This window comes from Acomys russatus, chromosome 4 (genome assembly GCF_903995435.1).
Source record: "Acomys russatus chromosome 4, mAcoRus1.1, whole genome shotgun sequence".
Lineage (NCBI taxonomy): Eukaryota > Metazoa > Chordata > Mammalia > Rodentia > Muridae > Acomys > Acomys russatus.
This window is the reverse complement of record NC_067140.1, coordinates 16,329,024-16,354,192: the sequence shown is the minus strand read 5'-3', so window position 1 is coordinate 16,354,192 and position 25,169 is coordinate 16,329,024. Positions and strand designations below refer to the sequence as shown.

Sequence of the window (25,169 nt, the reverse complement as noted above, 5' to 3'; positions counted from 1 at the left end):
AAATAAATACAAGTGCTGCTGACAAACTGAGCATGTGACAAGGCTGTCAAAAACAAGAGAGAAAACAGCAAAAGCACCAGGAATCCCTCTCTAAAAAGAAAAAAGGGTCCAGTTCCACAGACGCTCTCCAAGGGGTGACTGACTTCTAAGGCACCAGAGTTGACATCTATACAACCCCAATTCGTAGGACTTGATGTAGGCAGAAGTCTGAATGTTTCCAACATGCTTCATGACATGGTTTAGCCACTCAAGTGCTGCTCCAGGTGAGCAGTGGGTGAGGAGGGCAGACAAGGAAGCTGAAGTTTTCTTTCTCATGGGTTCCGAATCCATTAAACCACTAGCTTGGCTGCTGTGGATTTGGGGAGCACTCAGAGTTTGCTCTACTATGGTTCTGGGCATGGCACCATCACCAACATAAGGATCCCAGAATCTAATCTTGCCAAAGAATCCAGCTCCCGGCTCAAGTTAACAGAAGCTCTAGGTGCCAGCCCTGCCACTGTCACAGTCCAGCTGTGCTGGCCCCACACTAGCTGGAGCTCAACTCATGATACGTGGCTGAGGAGGGGACACTACATTACTGTCCCTCCCTCTGACGATCTCTTTAACAGGGACTGCAAAGCAGTCTAATTAACACTCTGCTGAGGTAAAAACTAGAAAGGTTTACTCAAAGATAAACCAACTCTGGGTTAGTTACTCATTTTCATAACTATTTCATATTCTAGATTTCAGACAGATGCACAACGCATTCTGGAAAACTTAATGGAACACCCACCCACAACACTTCAAGGAAGGCTAACACCTTCATTAGGTTATTTTTTCCTACAGACATTCTTCCCCCAAGTTACTAAACTGGGGAGCCACGAGGCACTACATTTTATTTAAACCTTGCAAGCTCTTAAGTCTACTAAACTGCCTTTAATCAAATCTCCAGTAATATATCTTTGCAAAATACATTAGAAAATCACTCAAACAACAAAACAAAACATAAGAAACACCCCCTCTTTTCCTACCATTCTTAATCTAACTAGGCTGACCAAAACTGACACAAACATTCAAACTTCTGTAACACATTCAAACAACAAAGCACCCAGCGTACTTCAGTGGCAGTTAGCCGTTACTAGGAATTTTATTAACATACTCTAATAAACACAAACCTATACAGCGATGGTCATTATTCCAGGGAGACTGACTTCTTCTGACAAGTTATCGCCAGTCTGGAGCTCTTCGAGGAAGCGGTGGCATTCACAACAGATCTGACAGTTCAGTCAGTAAAATGGAATGACAGATGGACGGGCTCTCCGCCCACTGAGTTACTGGTGTGCAACAAGCTATTGAGACACCGTGAGCCTCCGCTGGGGACTGTGATGAGGCCAGTGTACAGGCCACTGCTATCCAGATCTGAACCCCAACATGATGGGTGGCTCCTCATTTGCCAGTTGGGACGACAAGACGGATACTTTACAGAACCACAGCAGTGGCCATGGGAGCCAGTGCTACCATGTCGATGACAGTGCTGCTGGCACTTGTGATGGCTCTTCTGGAATCCATATCTTATACACCAGGCCTATCCGTAGAAAGAATTTTCGCAGAACTGCTCGGAGCTCAGGGATCAGGTCAAACTGCATAATTTCACACAAGTAGGGGTAGTACATTGAAGCATGTGCTTTGAACTTGCAGTGGGGAAAAAGCAGAAAGCCAAGTCAGACATGGGACTATTTTTATTTGCACCAGTTTTTCAAAGCTATTTATCTCAACCTAAACAATATTCTAAATACTACTGCGGCTTTTTCTTACTATTAAAACTAGCTGTAGGGCTGGAGAGATGGCTCAGAGGTTAGGAGCACTGGTTGCTCTTCCAGAGGTCCTGGGTTCAATTCCCAGCAACCACGTGGTGACTCACAACCATCTACAATGAGATCTGGTGCCCTCTTCTGGTATGCAGACATATATGAAAGCAAGAAAAACTGTATACATAATAAAAATAAATCTTAAAAAACAAAACAAAAAACTTGCTGTACCTAAAGCTTATTTTAGGTGGGTGGTGTGGTATATGGCTAAAACAGAAAGACTGCAAATTCCTGGCCAGTCTGACCTACATAGCATGCATGAACCTTGAGTTCAATTCTCAGTTCAATTCACATCAAGAAAATATGTGTTGAAGAAGTTGAGGCAGAAGGAAGATCAGGTAATCTTTAGCTTACAGGGAATCCTAGGCTACATGAGGCCCTCCCACAACCAAACCCCCATTTTAATGACATTGAATTTCTTTTAATTATAATAATTGGGGCTGGAGAAATGGCTCAGTGGTTAGGAGCACTGGCTGCTCTTCCAGAGGACCCAGGTTCAATTCCCAGCAACCATATGGCAGCTCACAGCTGTCTGTAACTCCAGTTCCAGGGGATCCGACACCCTCACGCAGACAGGTATGCAGGCAAAACACCAATGCACATGAACTAAACTAAATAGTTTAACTATAATAGCCTTGCTGTCCTCAACAGGCTTCTTCCATTCTGTACATGGCTCCTAGTCCGTGTCACTACAGCGCAATCTCAAACCTCTTCCTGGACTGACGACATCCGCACTACCCCAACAGCCACACACTGTCCACACTTCATCCCTCCTCAGCTGGGGCTCTCAGGGAAATCCCTGCTCTCTGAGGGCACCCACTTCAACTGGAGAAAAGCACCCGCCTAGTCCAGAGCCTAGCAGAGACAGTGGAGTTCGTTTTGTACCTTTTCGTCGTTTATTTTAAGGGTTTTGGTTAGAAGTAACAGCAGGAGATTGGTCCATGCTTCCCGATGGCTTTCAGAGTTCACAGTAATGAAATAGGCAAGGGCTTCACTGCACACACTAGAATTAAGAGACAGGCATGTCAAAACAGCAGCTGGCATGTCACAGCCAGTGGGGAGCCAGACTCCTGCAGTGCTGAATACCTACACTGGCTATGCCAGCCTGGGCAGACCAGCAGCCCCTCACTGCTCCTATCAATGGCAGTGTGACTCTGTCACTCTGCAGCAGACCAGCAGCCCCTCACTGCTCCTGTCAATGGCAGTGTGACTCTGTCACTCTGCAGCACAATAAGCACCAGAGGTCCTCACTGTTACTCACCCTCACTCCGTAACTACAGGAAATGTCCCCTAGACTTAAACGTTATGCCACAGTCCTAACAAGAGTTGCTAGGACTCTATGCAGGCAATTATTCTTTAGGCTTGATTTAAGAAATGACCTGGAAAGGCCGGGTGTGGTGCCACACGACGTTAAATCCCAGCACTTGGGATCGCTGTGAGTTCGAGGCCAGCCTGGTCTACAAAGTGAGTCCAGGACAGCCAAGGCTACACAGAGAAAACCTGTAAGAAAGAAAGAAAGAAAGAAAGAAAGAAAGAAAGAAAGAAAGAAAGAAAAAGAAAAGAAGGAAAGAAAGAAAGTGAAAAAAGGAATTACCTGGATGGGGAGAGCAGGGCAGGAGAGCTATGAGTTCAAGACCAGCCTGATGTGGTACATAGTGAGACTCTGTCCCAAGGAAGGGTAGGAAAGACCCATTATCTCTCCTTTAATTAAATAATTATTCTTTTAGCCAAGACTTATTAGTGCTGGGTGTGGTGTTGCACACCTGCAGTCTCAGCACCCAGAGGCAGGAGACCAGGACTTCAGTGTCAGCCTGGGCTACATGATCAGTTTGAGGTCAGCCTGGGCGACATGGAACCCTATCTTCAAAGACCAAACACAAGTTTATTCTCACTGACAAACAATTGGAAAGGGAATAAAATTATAATAGTAAAAAATGGGAAAAGAATTACATAAGTTTAAGGAACATTAGCCAACTTCTGCCCTTCCCTCTCTTTGGTGTGTGTGTGTGCGCGCGCGTGTGCACGTGTGCGCATATTGCTAGGAAATGAACCTAGGGTGTCACAAAAGGTAGGCAAGTGCTCCACCACTGCACCATGTCCCTTCCCCCTCCCTCAGCCGTTTGGTGCTGCCCAGGAGGTGGGTGGACACACGTGCACTGTTGCACTCTGTGTGCTGATCCTGCTGACCCTATGATCCCGACTCTTCTGAAAGAAGGAATGCTAGGGTACCAGGGATGCCAGGCACTCTGTGGACTTCCTTCCAGGAGGGGCAGGAACCTATGCACTCTGGGTGGTAGCCAGAGTCAGGACTCAGAGGCCAGAGCACTTTTTACAGCCCAGGGAGGGGTTAGATCGCACAGGAGTAGCCCTGCCCACTCTGTTCAGGATTGATTCTAGGACCTGAAACAGATGAGGCAGCAAGAGGAGGCCAGTCATGTTGTGTTGCTGAGTAGGCACTTTTCTCCTCTTTTTAGTAGTCCTGGCTGGCCTGCATCTCAAGGAATCTGCTTGCTTCCGCCTCCCAGGCACCAGGATAAAAGGTGTGGGTGCCACATACCTGTCTCTCTCACTCTTTTCTTTTTTTTCCTTTTTAAATTTTTTCTCTTACTCTTTTCAATTCACAGAATAATGATGTGAAATTAAAGGGAAAACAATCTTACGTTAAAAGTCGCTGCTGTATTTCGCCCCAGGAATCCCTGCGGTTCTCGTCGACATACATTCTGAACAGGATCCTCAAGCAACAGGCCAGGCTGCTGGTTTCTTGTTTGAGAAGATTGGGTTTTGACTTGCCCTTGAAGCCTAGAGACAAGGCAGCCACATCAGCAGTGCATGTTTCCAGCCAAGACAGGGGTGTGCAGGGCAGTCCTCTAGTCACAGGAGAAAAGTGAGGCAGATGGTGGCCGCCATGACTCTCCAGGGTGACCTGTTGCAGATGCCCTGCTTCTTCCACTGAACTTGATAAAGCCATGAGTCTCATCTCAAATCCAACAGCTCTTAATAATTGTAGTGCTCAAGAAGGCTAGAGGGCTAGAGGGTAAAGCCTGGAGTCCTGAGTTGGATCCCCAGACCCACATAAGGTGGAAGGAGAGAACTGACTCCACAAGGTTCATTGATCTCCACAACACACACACACTATGTGACATATGTGACATGTGCACTATCATGTCATGCACACACAATATTTTATTTTTTTAAGCTTTTTTTTTTTTCTTTTGAGACAAGGTTTCTCTGTGTAGTCTTGGCTGTCCTAGACTTGCCTTGTAGACCAGGCTAGCCTTGAACTCAGAGATCCACCTGTCTCCACCTCTGCAAGTGCTGGGACTAAAGGCCTTAATTTTTAAAAAACAATTCTAGCTCCCCCCCCCCCCCCATTTTTTTTTTTCGAGACAGGGCTTTTCTATGTGGCCCTGGCTGTCCTGGACTCGCTTCATAGACCAGGCTGGCCTTGAACTTACAGAGATCTCCCTGCCTTTCCCTCCTGAGTGCTGGGATTAAAGGCCTGTGCCACCATGCCCAGCCTAGCACTTTTTTAAGTTGACGGATTTTTTTTTTTTTTTTGTCCCTACCATGTCCATATAAGAACACATTTTGGGCCAGGCGGCCAAGGCTACACAGAGAAACCCTGTCTTGAAAAAACAAACAAGCAAAAAAGAACATATTTGGAGCTGGAGAGATGGCTCAAATGGTTAAGAGCACTTGCTGCCCTTCCAGAGGTCCTGAGTTCAATTCCCAGCAACCACATGGTGGCTGACAACCATCTATAATAGGATCTGGTGTCTTCTTCTGGTGTGCATGAAGACAGTGGACTCATATACATAAATAAATCTTAAAAAAAAAAAGAACACATTTTAAAACCAGACAATGGCATGGACAAAACAGTCACAGGGAAAAGACTTTCTAAGCGTGGTTTAAAACAGTCACATAAGCCAGGCATAGTAGTGTATGCCTTTAATCCCAGCACTCAGGAAGCAGGTAGATCTCTGAAGTGGAGGCTAGTCTGTTCTACAGAGTGAGTTCCAGGACATGCAGGGCTAAATAAAGAAACCCTGTGTCAACCAACCAACCAACCAACCAACCAACAACAAAAACACAAAATAACAACAAAATCAGGGTGCGACTTAGTGGCACATACTTGTAATCCCAGTAAGACAGGGGGACTACTATGAGTTTCAGACTAGCTTGCACTACTAGAATGTTCTAGGTTAGCCAGGGTGGATAGCAAAAAAAAAATAATTGTTTCAACAAAACAAGGCATCTGGGGAGAACATTAAGGGATGGTAACAAACATTTACAATATGTTTCTGTAAAGATCAGAATAATAAAACTCCTACACTCTCCACCCTTGGAGAAATATATAAACATCACAAAAATGTAGGTTGGAGAGATGGCTCAATGGTTAAGAGCACTGGCTGCTCTTCCAGAGTACTTAGGTTCAGCACCCAGCACCCACACGGAGGCTCACAACCACCTGTAACTGCATTCCAAGGGGGTCCAGTGCCCTCTACTGACTTCTTTGGACATCAGGTACGTGGTACACAGACATACATGCAGGCAAAACCCTCATACATATAAAAACGAACAAACAAACAAACAAACAAAAAAGAAATTATAAATGTATTAAGAAGTAACAGAATTCTTCAGAAGGCTTTGGTGCGGCCCGCCCCACGCCTGGGTGCCTCACCGGCTCGCCAGAGGACTGTCCGCTGCTCGTAGTTGGAGTTGAAGGCCTTGGAGAAGGAGTGGGACTCCTGCAGGCAGTCCAACAGCTTCAGGAGGTGCTGGGAGGACATGAACTTGTACATGCCCTGACCTTCCGTCTCGATGTGGATGTCTGCATCCAGTGTGTCTTGCTGGAGGAGAGAGACAAGATGGCGGAGTGAAGAGTTTAGTAGGGACGGAGGCTCTACACTAGCAGACAGAGAAGGCAGTCCGATTTTCCCAGAACCACCCTGGGAGATGTTTCCACTCAGAGTCTATTTCTGGCTGGTGAACTACACCTGAGTGGCTGTGTTGTGGTGGGCTTGGGGGCCCAAGTGTCCATGTTGTCTTGCATAAGCAGGGGGTGTACTTTGAGCACCTCACTACAGCACTGTGGTTTCTTTTCAAATGTGATCAATGTGACAGAAGACCTGAGTCCCAAGCATAGCTGAATGACAGGAAGGGGTAAGCAAAGGCCAACTGGGCCTCTGAGCTCAGGTGATCACTCAAGCCCAATGACTGCTGTCAGCCCCAAAGGAAAAGCCAGCTGGACATGTATAAAGTACTCTAATTTGTTAGGGAATATGCTAAAATCTGAGACATGCTCAGAGAGTTTTATACTTCTTCACATTTCTAGGAATCACCCGTCCTCCTCATAAGAGGCTGAAAAGAGACCATACAATTTCCTGAGTTGGTCTATAACTCCATAGCAGTCCTTATTAAAATCCCAGCTTAAGTCAGACAGTGCTGGCACACATCTGCTATCCCAGCTGAGACAAGATGATCATGACTCACAATGTCGAAGCTAGCCTGGGCTACATGGTGAGTTCCAGGACAGTCTGAGCTATACAGTGACACCCTATTTTATTTTATCTTATTTTATTTTTAAAGGTTTATTTATTTACTATGTATACAGTGTTTTGCCTGCATGTGTGCCTACAGGGCACCGGAACTCATTATAGATGGTTGTGAGCCACCATGTGGTTGCTGGGAATTGAACTCAGGACCTCTGAGCCAGTGCTCTTAACTACTGAGCCATCTCTCTCCAGCCCTGAGACTCTATTTTTAAAAGCTGTTAAACTCCAGACATGATCTGGATTGGCAGAAAAATCTTGAAGATGTATACAAGATTGGAGGGCTGGCATGCCCAATTTCCAAAACATATTAAAAAGCTCCAGTAATCAGGACAGGGTGGTGCTGTCACAGAGGCAGATGCAGGTAAATTAACCAGCACAGAGCCACAAGAAAGGCTCTTTTTTTAAAAAATTATTTTATTTATTGTATATGATGCTCTATTTGCACGTATACCTGCAGGCCAGAAGAGGGCATTAGATCACATTACAGATGGTTATAAGCTACCACATGGTTGCTGGGGATTGAACTCAGGACCTCTGGAAGAACAGACAGTGTTCTTAACTGCTAAGCCATCTCTCCAGCCCTCAAGAAATAATTCTTATGCTGATGGTAAAGTGACTTCTAACACAAATGCCAGGAAATTCACTGGAGGAAAAAAGACTGCATCAAACAGTGTTGAGGATATGTGACCATCACACACCAGACAAAGCTGGGTTCCTATCTGACACTGTAAACTAGAACTAAAACACATTTGAAGATTTAAGAATAAATCTTAAATAAAGCATTCTTTTTTTTTTTCTTCCCCTTCTTCCTTCTTCTTTTTTGAGACAGGGCTATTTTAGATAGCCCTGGTTGTCCTAGAACTCACTCTGTAGACCAGGCCAGCCTTGACTTCACAGAGTCTCCCTGCCTCTACCTCCTAAGTGCTGGGAAGGTGTGTGCCACCATACCTGGCCATGTACATAGACCTCTTAATGCAGCTCAAGAGAGGGCACAGTGGTTAAAGAGCACTGGCTGATCCCAACACCACATGGTGGCCCACAACTGGCTGCAACTCCAGCTCTAGTGGATCTGATGTCCTCTTTTGGCCTCTCTGGGCAGCTAGCAGGCACTTGGTTCACAGATATACATGCCGGCCAAGCATTCATATACATAAAATTAAAAAAGAAATTATAAAAGAAAATTACACAAAAACTCTTGTTGTTGTTTTTATTTATTTTTGTTTTTTGGACAGGGTTTTTCTGTGTAGCCTTGGCTGACCTGAACTTGCTTTGTAGACCAGGCTGGCCTCCAACTCACAGGGATTCACCTGCTTATGCCTCCCTGAGTGCTGGGGTTAAAGACATGTGCCACCATGCCCAGCTCACAAAAACTCTTAAAACATAGTTCTACAACTAAGTATGCTGCTATGCACCTGTAACCTCAGCTCAGGGATGTAAAGCAGGTGGGCTGGGAACACAAAGCCAGCCTGGGCTAGGAAGTAAGTTCACTGTCTGCCTTGGGAGACACGAAAGCCTGTTTCAAAAAAACAAAAAGCAGGGGGCTGGAGAGATGGCTCAGACATTAAGAGCACTGCCTGTCCTTTCAAAGGTCATGAGTTCAATTCCCAGCAACCACTGATGGCTCATAATGATCTATAATGAGATCTGGTGCCCTCTTCTGACATGCAGGCCAGAACACAGTATACGTAACAACCAAACAAAATCTTAAAAAAAAAAAAACAACAATAAACAAAAATAAACCCAACCAACTAGAAACAAACAAACAAAAAACCATAGTCAAATAAAACTAAAAGCCAAAATCTTTGTGAACTTGAATTGGGGAATGTTTTCCTAGAATTGACATAAAAAACACAAAGGACAAAAACAAAAATAAACAACAAAAAAAAATTGGTTAACTGGATCTTACCAAAATTAAAAGCTGCTGTGTTTCAAAGTATACTATCAAGAAACTGAAAACAAGGCAGGTGTGGTGATGCACACCTTTAATCCCAGCATTGGGGAGGCAGAGGCAGATAGATCGCTGTGAGTTCGAGGCCAGCCTGGTCTACAAAGCGAGTCCAGGACAGCCAAGGCTACACAGAGAAACCTTGTCTCAAAAAACAGAAAAAAGAAAAAAGAAAAGAAACTGAAAGCAGCCAGGTGTGCCACACATCTTTAATCCCAGCACTCTGGAGGCAGGGGCAGGTGGATCTCTGTGAGTTCGAAGCCAGCCTGGACTACAGAGGTCCAGGGCTACACAGAGAAACCCTGTCTCAAAGTTTAAAAAGAATGAAAGGAAAAGAAAAAGAAAGAAAGGAGCAAAGAAAAGAAATTGAAAATACACACTGAAGAGTCTCAGTCACATCTAATATAGAAAGAGTGAGCATGTCGTACACATGTGACAGTAAAGCGGTAAGTTAAGAAAGTGAGGTGCCTACTAAATCAGATGGTGAGACTCTACTGATGAAGACAGCATTTCAATGACACAAGGTCATTAAGAAAGGGGAGAAAGACATGGGAGAGGGACAAGAGAAAGTAACGGTTCAGTAAGAGCAAAATACTTTAGACATATGTATGAAATGTCAGAAAGAAAATTGGGGCTGAGGGCATGGTGATGCATGCCTGTAGTCCCAGCACTTGGGAGGCAGAGGCAAGAGGATCGCTGTGAGTTCGAGGCCAGCCTGGTATACAAAGTGAGTCAGGGGCAGCCAAGGCTACACAGAGAAACCCTGTCTCGAAAAACTTAAAAAAAAAAAATTGGGGCCGGGAGTGGTGGTGCACACCTTTAATCCCAGCACTCGGGAGGCAGAGGCAGGTGAATTGCTGTGAGTTTGAGGCCAGCCTGGTCTACAGAGTGAGTACAGGACAGCTAAAGCTACATAGAGAAATCCTGTTTCCAGAAAACAAAATAAAACAAAACAAAAAAAGAAATGGTGTCTTCAACAGTACAGTCTTACCATCTAATTTGGTGGGCACCTCATTACAACCACAACCAGTCATTAGGGAGATGAGATAAAACCAAGCCACTGTGAGACAGTAAAGTGGCAGCCACTGGAGAGCACTGGAGACCAGAATCCTCTCACGAGGCTGGTAGGAGTGTGAAATGTTACCACTTTTTCAAACCTTATAAACTTTCAAAATTTCTCATAAAGTTAAACAAATAATCATTATATGACCAACCAATTCAGCTCTTAGGATCTACCCAAGAAACATGTCCTTTAAAATACTGATATAAGGGGGCTGGAGAGATGACTCAGCAGTTAAGAGCACTGGCAGCTCTTCCAGAGGTCCTGAGTTCATTTCCCAGAAACTACATGGTGGCTCACAACCACCTGTAATGGGATCTGAATCCCCCTTCTGATGTGCATGAGGACAGAGAGCTCATATACATGATTAAATAAATTAAAACAAACAAAAACTGATATAAAACGTACATAACAGTAAAATGAATGTTTACATACTTCTTTTCTTTCCTTTTTTGAGACAGGCTGTCCTGGAGTTCACTCTATACACCAGGCTGGCCTCAAACTCAGAGTTTGCCTCTGCCTCCCAAGTGCTGGGATTAGAGGTGTGTTCCACCACTGCCCAGGTATATTTTTCTTTTTTGATGAGTAAGAGTCCTTCTGTGTAGGGCCTGTCTTAGCTTATGGAGTGCTGGGGTTATAGCAGACACCACCACACCTAGAATTAGTCATAATGGCCAAAAGAGTAAATATGTTGTGGGATGGCCACAGCAGAATGTTATTCAACCATATGTAAAACACTGCTCTTCTGTGTGATACAAATGAACCCTCAATATTCTGCTAAGCTAAAGAACCACGCACACTATTTATATGACATGCTCTGGACAGGCAAACCCAGAGACATAAACCTGAGGGTCAGGAGGGAGGAAGGAGGAAAGGATGAAGGAGAGGATGCTGATAGTCAAGGTATTGTTTTCACAGGGGTCAAAATGTTCTCAGATGCCAGTGGCAATGTCTGCACTGCACACTTCTGTAAAAACAAACAACTGAACTGGATACTTAAAAAATGAAGTTGGGCATGGTGGCACATGCTTATATTCCCAGCAGAGACAGGCAGAGCTCTGTGAATTCTGAGGCCAGCCATGTCTACAGAATGGGTTCCAGGACAGCCAGAGCTACACATTGAAACCCTCTCTTGAAAAACCAAAATAAAGGGCTGGAGAGATGGCTCAGTGATTAAGAGTACTGTCTACTTGCCCAGAGGTCCTGAGTTCAATTCCCAGCAACCACATGGTGGCTCACAACCATCTATAATGAGATATGTGCAGGCATACATGTAGGCAGAACACTGTATATGTAATAAATAAAATAAATCTTAAAAAAAAAAAAACGAAATAGAAATAAGAAAATAAATTAAAAAAAGAGAGAAAATGGACAGATCTGAACATGCAGATGTATTGAACTTGGTAGTGTTTACCTGCTTAGCTGGTGGCAAGGCTGAGGCTCTGCCTGGTTACAGGGTTCTGGTTGACTGACTGCAGCCCCTCACTCAGAGCATGCTAGCCTCTGAGGGCCAAACTCTGGTTGGCAGGAATGGTGGCAAGTGCTTACCCACTGAGCTGTCCTTGGTTTCAGGGGTTTATATGCGTATCGTCCCTCTCACATCTTGTCTCACTTTAATCCATTGCCTTGATTTTGTTTCCATTTGTGATTTTTTTTTTTTGAAACAACTTCTCATGTAGCTCAGGCTAGCCTTGGGCTTATGAGCCTCCCTGTTTCCATGTCACAACTACTAGGATTACAAGTGTGCCTCACTATGTATGCCAGGCTACTCCCTCCCACTTTTTTTTTTTTTTTTTTTTTTTTGATTGTTGTTTTAAAAAGGTCTCACTCTGTAGCCCAGGCAGACCTTGAACTCATGGCAATTCTCTGCCTCAGCATACTGAGTGCTGGGACTCAGGCATGCGCCACCACACAGCCTCCTGAGTTATGGATGGTGACGTAGAATACCAACAGTAGAAAGTCACCCCTGAGATAACAACACTTTCTCTAGTACCAGCGGAGGGGTGGTGTCTGAACAGTGCTCTAGCTCAGGGGAATAAAGACCTTTGCCTTTCAGTCTTCTGTCTATGTGGTATATGTTGTTTCATGGTGCCCAATTTCCGGGGACCAACATGTTTCTAAATGTGAGGCTGAACAGAGATGAGCATCATGGGCTTGGGACTGACCGACCACCTGTTCTAGCTCCAACAAGCTGCTGCCACTCACAGCCTCCCAGGGACAAGACTGCCCAGCCCAGGCCCTGGGGTGTTTACCTGGGCAGCTACCATGTGTTCTGCATCTTCCTTTTTGCTGGTCGCAGGGTAGAAGACGATGTTGTCAATGGTCTGTATCAGCTCCAGCTGAACCACACACTTGATGAGGAGGCTGGCCAGCAGCTTCTGATCTATATTAGATGATAAAGGTTAACCTGATGAGGAATCAGCACTCCTCACTGAGCTCCTACTGTGTGCCCAGAACACTTCTTGGTGCTGTGGATGGCAATGAGTGAAAACCCTAGAAACTCCTACAACACTAGAGAACTCTAGGTAAGACCTAAGAGTGATGCCGGCTGGCATGACAGGGTAGAGAGAGAAGGCATCAGGGTTCATTGGGTTGCAAGTTTAAATAAAATGCCAGGAAATGTCTCTCCAAAAATATGGGTATGAAACAACAAAAGAAGAAAAGAAAAAAAAATAAAAAGAAAGAAAGAAAGTGGGAAAGGAGGGAAATTAAGGAAAAACGGAAAGGAAAGGAAGAAAAGAAATCAAGCAAAGATCTGAAGGAGAGTTGACTGTGCAATCCTGTGTCACCCAGCAAGGGTCACAGTCAGCCACAGCTCTCTGCACCACAGCTGTGGGCTGGGCCTTCATGGAAGGTGGGCAGGGTGCCAACGCCAGCCAGCCTCTGCTGGCAGGCTCACCTCAGTTTGCAGAGGTCAGGGGAGCTCTTCCCAGTTCTTAGTTTCTGAGCCACTTTTTTTTTTCCATCCTTAAAGTGGTGCAGCTTTCTGCATGTTTCTCTAGCCTGTGAAATCATGGGTTCAGTCTCCAGCAACACCTAAAGTGGTTTTTGTTGTTTGTTTGCCTGCATGCATGTCTGTGTTCCATGTGCATGCCTGGTACCCAAGGAGGCCAGAAGAAGGCACCAGATCCCCTGGAATTAGAATCTCCATGTAGAAATGAGAACCAAATTCAGGTCCTCTATAAAAGCAACCAGTGCTCTTAATTGATGAGTCATTTCTCCAGCTCCCTAAACAAATCTTAACTTTAAAAAAGGCAAAAAGAAAAAGCAAACAGTGAAATTTGTTGGGAGTGGTGGCACACCTTTAATTCCAGCACTTGGGAGGCAGAGGCAGGTGGAATGTCTGTGAGTTCCAGCTCATCCTGGTCTAAAATAGCAAGCTCCAGGACAGGCAGCAGTACGTGGAGAGACCTTGTCTCAAACAAACAAAAAAACAGAGTGAAGAGCTGGGCATGGTGGTGCACGCCTTTAATTCCAGCACTTGGGAAGCAGAGGCAGGCGGATTATTGTAAGTTCGAGACCAGCTTGGTCTACAAAATGAGTACAGGACAGTCAAGGCTACACAGAGAAACCCTGTCTCGAACCCCCCCCAAAAACAAAAACAAACAAACAATAACAACAAAACAGAGTGAAGATGCAGCTGATGTTAATTTAAAAAACTAAACAAAACACTATATAGCCAAGTATGTTGGCCATATCACGCGCTGGAGGCTATGGCAGGAGGTGGGAGGATTGTAAATTTCAGGCCAGCTAAACTACAATGTTAGATTGTGGCTCAAAAAATAAAACAAAACAAAAATTGGAATTGGGCTAGGCACGGTGGTACATATCTGTAATCCTAGCACTCAGGGAGACAGGGCAGGCAGATTGTTGTAAATTCAAGGCCAGCATGGTTTATAAAAGTGAGTCCAAGACAGCCAAGGCTACACAGAGAAGAAACTGTCTGGAAAACAAACAAACAAAAAACTTTTTTTAAAAACCTGAAATTGAATGGGCTGGAGATATGGCTCAGAGGTTAAGAGCACCAGCTGTTCTTCAAAAGGTCCTAAATTCAATTCCCAGCCACCACACAGTGGCTCACAACCATCTATCTATAAGGAGATCTGGTGCCCTCTTCTGGCGAGCAGGCATACATGTGGGGTAGAATACTGTATAAATAATAAATAAATAACCCCGAGTGGTTCTCCTACTGAAAAGAGTTTATACTTGACCTTGTTCCAATTTAGAGGTGATAAGAAATCACACACCCTTCTTTCCTGGATGCAGAGGGGACTGGCTGTGAGCAGTTACCAAAGGACAGTGCCTCAGTCCCAGGGGCCTTTCTAATGGGTTTCAAGGTGACATATTCCTTGAAAAATAACAGGGTTCATACTCTGTTTCATCCTACTGCGGTGCTTCAAAAGTTAAATCAGCGTGTACCCCACAGCCTGGCCCATGAAGAATAAGGTGGCAATGCTCTAAAGACAAAGAATGGGGACACCACTTCAGACAGAACAAAACACTTTGGAGTTCTGATTCCTCAGTTGGCCAAAGGCATGTGTGGCCCTGCCTACCACATGTTGGTAAGTTATAGCACCTGTCATTCAAGTGCAAAGCAGCAGTCTTCAGAGACCAACAGAAGGGTACATGAGATCACACAGTTTAATGCCTGGCATGTCACAGACCAGGATGAGGGTTTCCAGCACAGAGGCCCACCTGCTGTGGTTAAAGGGAGGTGTCACCATGCTTAATGGCAAGTTCAGCTCTTTTTTTTTTTTTTTTTTTGAAACAGGGTTTCTTTGTGTAGCCCTGGCTGTCCTAGACTCACTTTGTAGAACAGGCTGGCCTCAAATTCAGAGATCTGCCTTCCTCTGCCTCCCAAGTGCTGGGATTAAAGGCGTGTACCACCACCACCTGGCCTCATACATATAATTTTATTGCAGCATTCCCAGAGATCATGCAAACAGGTGCAACCTTCGTAGATGGCAATTCAGAAACATATGTCAAAATACCAAATGCTCTTCTTACCCCGACACCACCGCTAGTTAATATCTAGGAATTTTCTAACTATGACATGTGTTAAAATGTCATGCAGAAGAGTACACAAGGGTGACAAGCACAAATGAAGTAATAATAAAACTGCAACTGTCCATTATTAAGAGCCATTCATTTAGCCGGATGGCAGTGGCGCACGCCTTTAATTCCAGCACTTGGGAGGCAGAGGCAGGTGTATCTTTGTTAGTTCAAGGCCAGCCTGGTCTACAAAGCGAGTCCAGGACAGTCAAGACTACACAGAGAAATCCTGTCTCGAAAAACAAAACAAAGAAACAAAAGACCCATTTAAACATCAGGCAATAGGCAGGGTATGGGTGGCGCACACTTTTAATCCCAGCACTTGGCAGGCAGAGGCAGGTGGATTGCTGTGAGTTTGAGGCCAGCCTGCTCTACAAAGTGAGTCCAGGACAGACAAGGCTACACAGAGAAACCCTGTCTCAAAAAGACCAAAAATAGGCAACAGTATTAAAATGTGAAAACTCTATGTACTGACAGTGAATGCCGCACTAAGTGAAAGGGAATATTGCATGCTGTCCCATAACTGGCATAAACTGTACATGTATGAATGTGATTGTGCATATATTTGCAGGCATACAGATAAAATGACTGCAGGGAGGCCAGAGTCTGGCAACACAGTGGCACAGAAGAGAGAAGGAGTGGGCAGAGGGGTGTATCCTGTTGGTGTTTGTGCTCTCAAATATCTCAGCCACATAAATGTGCTGTTCAACTAAATACTGAAAATTCACCCAGAACAAAAGATCTTACTTGCATATGGGGCACCCTTCCAGCTGTCATCTGTAGGGTTGGAGATCTGGCTCTGTCCTCTCTCCGAGGCATTTCTGTCAATGCTGCTTAAAGACTGGCGGTCCAGATCCATATCCTAATGTAAACCAGGAAAAAAAAAAATACAATGCTTGCTTTTCTTCAGTGCCCAGCAGTGATATGACTCATAACACCAATGGCCTATGTTAAATTTAGTTAAAATACACATTATAATGATAAGTGTGACAGATTTCTTTTTTGTTTTTTGTTTATTGTTTGTTTTTTAAAACAGAGTTTCTCTGTGTTTTCTCAGACAGCTTTGGCTGTCCTGGAACTCATTCTATAGACCAGGCTGGCTTTGAATTCACAGAGCTGCCTGCCTCTGCCTCTGGAGTGCTGGGATTAAAGGCATGTGCCACTATTACCAGGTCTGAGTGTAACAAAATTTTTAGTTAGGCAAAATCTAAAATTAAGTCAGTAATGTTGTAGCTGGTTTTTTTCTACTGATATTAAAATGAAAATTTAAAAACAAAGGGCCAACAAGATCACAGAGCAGGTAAAGGTGCTTACTGCTAAACCCCATGACCCAGATCTGATTCCCAAGACCCAGGTGATAGAAGCAAAGAACTTACTCCTGCAAAATTTCTCTTCACCCCGACATGTGTGCCACAGCAGGCATGCTCTCTCTCTCACATCTGTCTGTGTCTCTCTTTTACACACACACACACACACACACACACACACACACACACACACACACACACGGCAGGGAGAGGAAGAGAGAGCAATAGACACAGAGAAAGAGAAGGAGGGAGGGAGGCAGGGAGAGAGAGAGAGAGTTTAAAAAGAAGAAAATGTTTCATTTATTTTTAGATTTTGGAGACAAGGTTCCCTTATGTAGCTCTGGCCGTCCTAGAACTTACTCTATCTATTAGGCTGGGCTTGAACTCACAGAAACCCACCTGCTTTGCCTCCTGAGTGCTGGGATTAAAGGTGAGCACCATCATGTTCAGCAAAACCAGAAGATGTTTAAATACCATGCTTTAAACGGAATAAACTCTTGGACCAGTAAGATGGCTCAGCAGGTAAAGCATTTGCCACTATGTTTGATAACTGAGTTCATCCCTGGAATCCACACGATGAAGCAGAGAACCAACTCCTCTAAGTTGTCTGGTTAACACACACACACACACTTTTAAAAAATTGAATAAACTTTGACTTTATTCAGCTTCATGCTCAAGCCCCAAGTCCTTTTAAAATCTAGTGGTTATTTTTAAATCTTTACTTTACTTGGGAATGCAAATGACTAATTCTCAAATTTGCATACCTTCCTGCAGAAGTAGTAAAAGAATTTTTAAGAGAGATTTAAATTAGAACTTTTGAGGCTGAAAAGATGGGTTAGGGGTTAAGAGTAGTGACTGTTCTTGCAGAGGAGCAGAGTTTGATTTCCAGCATCCATGTCAGGTGGCTTTACAACCTCCTGTGATTCCAGCTTTTTTGAACCTCTTGGGATCCAATGCCTTTTTCTGACCACAGTGGACACTGCACTTATATGCACAAATCTACACACACACACACACACACACACACACACACACACACACACACACGGCTACACAGAGAGATCCTGTCTCGAAAAACAACAACCACAACAACAAAACTGTTTTCTGTACTTTGTAGAAAATGATAAAGGCCTACAATAATTCTTTCTGGGGGGCACAGAGGCTCACTATGTATCCGCTGGCTAGCCTGGAACTCTGAGATCTTCCTAACTTTGCCCTAAGTGCTGGGATCAAAGGCATACACCATTACACCCAGAAGGCATGTTACTTTTAGGCTGTAAACTTTTTCACTCCCATAAAAAAGCTTCATTCTTTTTTTTTTTTTTTTCAGTTTTTTGAGGCAAGGTTTCTCTGTGTAGTCTTGGCTGTCCTGGACTCACTTTGTAGACCAGGCTGGCCTTGAACTCACAGCGAGCCGCCTGCCTCTGCTTCCCGAGTGCTGGGATTAAAGGCCTGTGCTACCACTGCCCGGCATAAGAAAGCTTCAAAACATATAGGCTAACTAATGTTTTGAATTACATCTTATTTGCTGATTTTATGTGTTGTCGTGCAGAAAAGGGGCCTGTGTGCCAGGGTGTGTCTGTGGGGGTCAGAGGACAACCCTGTAGGAGTTAGTTCCCTCCCTCTACCATGCAGGTCTAGGCACTGAACTCAGGTCATTAGGCTTGGTTGCAAGCACCTTTACCCCTGAGCCATCTTGTTAGCCTAGGCTGACTACCTTATCAGGCTATGAGAAGAGCATAAAGGAACTTACCAAATGTTTGTCTGATGTCTCTTCCTCCATTCCCGCAGGTCTCCATGTCAGCAAACTTAAGGGAACAGGACAGAAGACAAAGATGAGCATTAGCTGCACCTGGGCGCCTGGCAATGTCCCCTGGACACACAGACACTAGGTAATCATCGCCTTAGCACTCACACATGTGGGATGGTGGTTTTGAAAATATCCAGCATGCAATTGCAGGTTTCGTCCCAGACAGCAGGGCTGAACTTCTCTCCATTGGATATCACTAGGTTCTCTAAGCAATTTGTACCTGATCGGGCCAACTGCTCATTATCTGCAAAATTGAACAGCGCCTGTTATTAAACTTTAACTGTTGTCCTAATACCAACCAAACGAGATCTGAGTTGACGGATCCAGTATCTGACAGTATGAGGTGGGGATTATAGTTGGAGGTTTTTAACTTTAATGAAACCAGGCTATAGAGATTCAAAATATTATAGCTGAAGTATGCCATTAAAAGACACAAATTGTGGCTGGAGCGCTGGCTCAGCCGTTAAGAGCACTGCTGCTCTTCCAGAACACCTGGATTCAATTCCTAGCATGCGCATGGTGGCTCACAACCACTGTAACTCTGTCCCAGGAGCTCTCTTCTAACCTTCATGGACATTCGGCACACACATAGTGCACAGACATACATGTAGGAAGCACATCCAGGCACATAAAAAAAGTTTTTAAAGAAGCGTGGTTCAGTCAGTTTTCTGGTATAGATAGACAAAGGTCAGTGTTTTGCTACTTTAACTGGCTCAACTACAGGAAATGGCATAAGATACATTAAAAGCAGTGTTTCTGATTTAATCACTGACTACCTTTCCAATTTTTGCCATCAAAATACTATAATTGTTCACCGCTTACTTTAAAATGGAATACATTTTTTGCCAGGCAGGTATGCTAATACACACCTTTAACCCCAGCATCTGGGATACAGAGGCAGGCAAATGTTCGTTCAAGGCTAGTCTGGTCTACAGAGCATGTTTCAGGACAACCAGGCTACACAGAGAGACCCTGTCACAAAAAGCCAAAAAAGAAAAAAAAAAAGGGAGTCACTTTTCAAAAATCTTAACTGAATTTACTTTGTCTTAGGGCAAAATGGGATCCTGATCTTTTTTTTTTTTTAAAGATCTGTCTGTCTGTCTGTCTGTCTGTCTGTCTGTCTGTCTATCTTTATTAATTATGTATACAGTATTTTGCCTACAGACCAGAAGAGGGCAGATCTCATTATAGATGTTATGAGCCACCGTGTGGCTGCTGGGAATTGAACTCTGAGCCATCTCTCCAGCCCCCAGGGCATCCCAGTCCTTCTCCAATACACACTAACAGGAACACATAACTATTCACACTAAAAGATGTCCACTGATGAAGCTGTTAACCTTGACTCCAAAAGTACTTTAAATACATTTTACTACAAAAAAATTACAAACACATAAAACTTAAAATTGGGGAGGTATGGGGGGTTGGATATGGGACAGAACAGGACACATGGATTGTGAGTAGAGGAAGGAGGGGAAACTGTGGTCAGGATATAAAATAAACTCATTAATTAAAAACTTGGAAGCACAAAAGTGTATCTCACCTTTTAAAACAAAACTGGCCTTTTAAAACAAAAAATATCTTTAAAATGTGCTAGATAAACCAACCAGGGAAGGGACTAGTAGATTAAATCGCAGTGTCCCTTAGCATTACATTAATACTTTTATAGACAGAAATTTTATTTTTCATTAAGACTGTGTAAGAGGAGTGCTGGCCCTGCCCAGGCTTACTGAGTACCTTGTTTCACGCACCACTGCAGCTGTGCAAACACATCTGAGAGAAGCACTTCATTCAGAGCCTCGTAGAACTGCGTGAACACGTCACAGATAGCATACAGCGCGTGGTTGCAGGTGGTCGTCATCCACTCTGATTTCTGGTGGAAAAAAAGAAGCTGAATCTTGAAACCAAGCTCTCTGCGGGAGGTGGCGACTCTTGTAAGCTAGACCTTCTTTTAGCAGTACATATCAACATCTCAAAGTTGCCCACAGCCACGCAGTGAGACCACTCCCTCCACCTGACTCTCCAGGGACAGTCAGACGTGTGAGCAGAGGAAGATGAGGGAGATGGCTCGGCAGTTAAGAGCACTTGCTGCGCAATCATGAGGACTGGAATTTCAGATCCCAGACCCATGTAACAAGCTGGGTGTCCCAGATCCCTCTGTAATCCTTTTTCTGGGGGAAGGGGTGAAGTCAATTATGATCACTGAGGTTTGCCAAATGGAGAAAATGTGAGCCTCACATTCACCAAGAGACCTTGCCTCAAAGTAAGACATGGAGTGTGAAAGAGGAGGTCACCTAATATGCTATACACACACACACACACACACACACACAGAGTTTTTAAAAATTATTGCATAAAAGTATCAAAGAAATATAATAAAAATGCTTACAAAGGCACAAAAAGAGGAAGTGTCACTAAACAGAGTTTTCAAAGTAAAAGCCAGACACTAGAAGACCTGATACTTTTCTTTTCTTTTTCTTTTTTTCCATTTTTGAGACAGGGTCTCTCTGTGTATCCTTGGCTATCCTGGACTTGCTTTGTAGACCAATCTGACCTCGAACTCACAGCGATCCGCCTGCCTCTGCCTCCCAAGTGCTGGGATTAAAGGTGTGTACCACCACACCTGGCAGACCTGGTAATTTAAGAGCTTAAGTAAAGATCTGCACAGATGTAGGTGAACATGGTCCCACCCGACCATTTATAATTGACAGCTGCTGGGAAAGCAGAAATCAGACTTCTTCCCTGGAGTCACACTTTGTATGGGAGCCACACTTCAGTATAGGAATGAACTCCATGGGGTTTTGGTGGACTTTGTGTTTTGTTTTATTTGTTTGTCTTATTGGTCTTTTGCTTGTTTTGATTTCATTTTTGTGTGTTTTTTAAAAGAGAAAGAGAAACAATAAAAATACAGTGTATGAGAAGAATTTTAAGCTGGGCACAGTGGTGCACACCTTTAATCCCAGCACCTGGGAGGCAGAGGCAGGCAGATTGATGTGAGTTCGAGGCCAGCCTGCTGTACAAAGTGAGTCCAGGACAGCCAAGGCTACACAGAGAAACCCTGTCTCAAAAAACCAAACCAAACCAAAAAAAACCCTCAAAACACAAACACACACAAACAAGAAAAATAAAAAAACCAAACCTGTCTCAACAGCAGCCTCCCCCCCAAAAAAACACATTTAAACACACACACACACACACACACACACACACACACACACACACACACACAAAACTAAGTAAAAAATAAAATAAAGATAATGATGAAAAAACAATGATTACAAAGTGATTTCCAGGCCAGTCTAGGCTAGAGAATGAGACCTTGTCTCAAAAAATATAAAAATAAACAAAACAGCAACCAAAAATACTCAGACCCACCCCCCCAACAAACAAAGAGAAAAGGAACCAACAAGTAAAAGGCAAATAACACATGGCAAAAAGCCAGTTCGAACACTCAGCACTCAGGAGGCAGAGGCAGGTAGACTGCTGTGAGTTTGAGGCCAGCCTGGTCTATATGAGTCCAGGACAGCCAAGGCTACACAGAGAAACCCTGTCTGGAAAAGCAAAAATAAAAAATAAAAATAAATAAATTAAGAAGGAGGAGGAAGAGGAGGAGGAGGAGAAGAAGAAGAAGAAGCCGCCACTGCCAGTTGGTAACAGGAAAATCATGTGATCCGTGGTGGCAGGAAACAGGCAGCCTCACTAGCCAATAAGAACCTCTGCCGTGAGACACTGTCAAGAGAACAAAGCGACAGCCTACAGAATGGGAAAAGATCTTCACCAACCCTTCATCTGACAAAGGTTTAATATCCAAAATATATAAAGAACTCAAGAAATTAAACACCACAAAACCAAACAACCCAATTGCGAAATGGGGCTTGGAACTTAACAGAGAATTCTCAACAGAGGAATATCAAATGGCCGAGAAACACTTAAAGAAATGCTCATCCTCGTTAGTCATTAGAGAAATGTAAATCAAAACGACGCTGAGATTCCATCTTACACCCATCAGAATGGCTAAGATCAAAAACTCAAATGACACCACATGCTGGCGAGGATGTGGGGACAGAGGAACACTCCTTCATTGCTGGTGGGAATGCAAACTAGTACAACCTCTTTGGAAAGCTATCTGGTGCTTTCTCAGAAAAATGGGAATAGGGCTTCCTCAAGACCCAGCTATCCCACTCCTTGGAATATACCCAGAAAATGCCCTACCACACAACAGGGACATATGCTCAACCATGTTCATAGCTGCTTTATACATAATAGCCAGAACATGGAAACAGCCTAAGTGTCCCTCAGTAGAAGAATGGACTAAGAAACTGTGGTATATTTACACGATGGAATACTACTCAGCTATTAAAAACGAGGAATTCCTGAAATTTGTGGACAAATGGATTGATCTAGAAATTATCATAATGAGTGAGTTCACCCAGAAGCAAAAAGAGACAAACGGTATATACTCACTTATATCAAAACACTAGTCCAAGGGATACGTACCATGAAAATCTTTACTTACCAAGAAAGTGGGTCAGAGGAGAGGATATCCGATTGAGACTTTAGGCAAGAGTAGCATGGAAGAAAGGGGAAATAGTAGGACCCACAGGGTCCTGGAAACCTACAAGAAGAACTTTATGACAGGCAGATCTGGATCCTGGGGTCCTCCTCAAACTAAGGCACCAGCCAAGGAGAATATAGGCAGTAAGCTTCGAACCCCTACCAAGACCTAGCCGACGAACAGGATATTCTCCACCGTTGAGTGGAGAGTGAGATCTGACTCTTACACGAACTCTGGTGCCCCTTTTCTGACCACGTCCCCTGGATGGGGAGACCTGGTGGCACTCAGAGGAAGGATAGCAAGTTACCAAGAAGAGACGATATTCTAAGAGCATATATAGGGGGAGGAGGTCTCCCTCAGTCACAGACCACAGGTCCCTGGAGCTGGATTTACACACGTATGTCACGTATTTCCTGCATGCTAGCCAAGTATTTTTCTAAAATGTATCTGTATCTGTTTTATGATAAGGAAAAAATTTACTCTAAGATTAAAGAATAGGACAAGATTCTATGCTCAACCATATAAACTATGTTCAAGAAAACACAACATAGTGGTATTTTCAGTGTCTATGTGATAGAGGGGTAAACTCTGTGTATCCAGATATTTCATATTAAGCACTTACTATTTTTATGCTGGGGTGAGGGAGAAATGATGTTCCTGAAACAATACTTTAAAAAAGGGCCTTTCAGGCATAATGGTGGCACACACCTTTAATCCCAGCACTTGGGAGGCAGAAGTAGGCAGATGTCTGTGAGTTTGAGCCAGCCTGGTCGGTCTATAGAGTGAGTTCCAGAACAACCAGAGCTAAACAGAGAAACTCTGTCTCGAAAAGAAAAAAGAAAAAGAAAAAAGTTCCATACTAGGGACTAGAGAGATAGCTCAGAGGTTACAAGCACTGCTTGCTCTTCCAAAGGTCCTGAGTTCAAGTCCCAGCAACCACATGGTGGCTCACAACCATCTATAATGAGATCTGGTGCCCTCTTCTGGAATGCAGGTGTTTAATGCAGGCAGAACACTCTAATTTACTAATACAAAAAATAAATAAATCTTAAAAATAAAACAAAAAAAAAAAAAAAAAAAAAGAGGAGGAGGGAGTGTTTGTCTTGTCCATGCTGTCCCAGTTATCCCTCTACTGTGAGTTCTTAGGGACCAGATGGTACTATGAAACAACACAGACAAGCAGCCATGAGCCTGCAGAGCTGGCAGGCCGTGCCAGGCCCAGGTGGACAAACCATGAGTTATTTCCTCTCTCTTTCCCCAGAAAGGGATCTCCCAGCAGCAGCTGACACTGGTCTAGGAGGGACAGTCTTTTTGTCCACTTGTAAAGGCACCTTGACTGGTTCTGTGTTTTCAAACCCGTTATTTGGCAGCACAACCCCAGGAAGGCCAGCCAGGCCTTGGGCCCCATCACATCCACTCACAGGCAATGCTGTAGCCATCACCTACCTCTGACTGTTGTTCAGGGAGTTTCATGTTGTCAAAAATGCGAAACACAATCCTGAACAGGTCCTGCCACCAGTGCTTTGCAAAGGTGTGGCCATAGCTCTTCATGATCTCGAACATGACGGTGAGTCCTCTGGAGGAAAACCAGGGGAGCAGGTAGGGAAGAAAACACCACAACTGAGATGGGGAGGGAGAGAAGCTGTGGTCCAGGCACCCTGGGGCCCCAGTTACCTTGTGCGCACATCTAACTTGCATCTGTTAATGATGCAGGAGAGCTCAAACAAGATGGGAAACCAGCCTCTGACCCAGACCCTGTCACCAGGAGCCACATTCATGTCATCGCTTGTGTACTCTTGCAGTACCTGCAATGGAAACCACTTCTCAGATACAGCCTAAACAAGCAGTAGGAATCAAACAGGCAACCGAGGCTCCAGACAATCTCCCCAAATTCTCTGCTCAGCAGCATAGAAGGGAAAATCCTAGAGCCGGAGAGCGCTGCTCACCTGCCCTCTGGAGGTGTTATCCCCATGACCCTATAGCCCTGAGTGAGGGCTACAGAGTCTGATGATTTGAGTTCAAGCCCCAGGACATAGATGGT

The 25,169-nt window shown here is 44.2% G+C and overlaps 1 protein-coding gene across 2 annotated transcripts in view; it reads right to left on the bottom strand.

Annotated features, from left to right (window-relative positions):
- The window catches only part of Arfgef2 (ADP ribosylation factor guanine nucleotide exchange factor 2), an 86,179-nt gene continuing 61,010 nt past the window's right edge, over positions 1 to 25,169 (bottom strand). For both annotated transcript variants that reach the window (XM_051143819.1, XM_051143818.1), the window contains exons 29-39: positions 24,803 to 24,933; positions 24,575 to 24,704; positions 20,311 to 20,446; positions 18,682 to 18,820; positions 18,520 to 18,574; positions 16,207 to 16,321; positions 12,660 to 12,790; positions 6,529 to 6,697; positions 4,508 to 4,646; positions 2,733 to 2,850; positions 1 to 1,670 (exon numbers count right to left, since the gene is read on the bottom strand). In XM_051143819.1, coding sequence (XP_050999776.1) covers positions 1,494 to 1,670; positions 2,733 to 2,850; positions 4,508 to 4,646; positions 6,529 to 6,697; positions 12,660 to 12,790; positions 16,207 to 16,321; positions 18,520 to 18,574; positions 18,682 to 18,820; positions 20,311 to 20,446; positions 24,575 to 24,704; positions 24,803 to 24,933 — 1,440 coding nt within the window. In that variant the 3' untranslated portion in view covers positions 1 to 1,493. The remainder of the gene's footprint in view (positions 1,671 to 2,732; positions 2,851 to 4,507; positions 4,647 to 6,528; positions 6,698 to 12,659; positions 12,791 to 16,206; positions 16,322 to 18,519; positions 18,575 to 18,681; positions 18,821 to 20,310; positions 20,447 to 24,574; positions 24,705 to 24,802; positions 24,934 to 25,169) is intronic.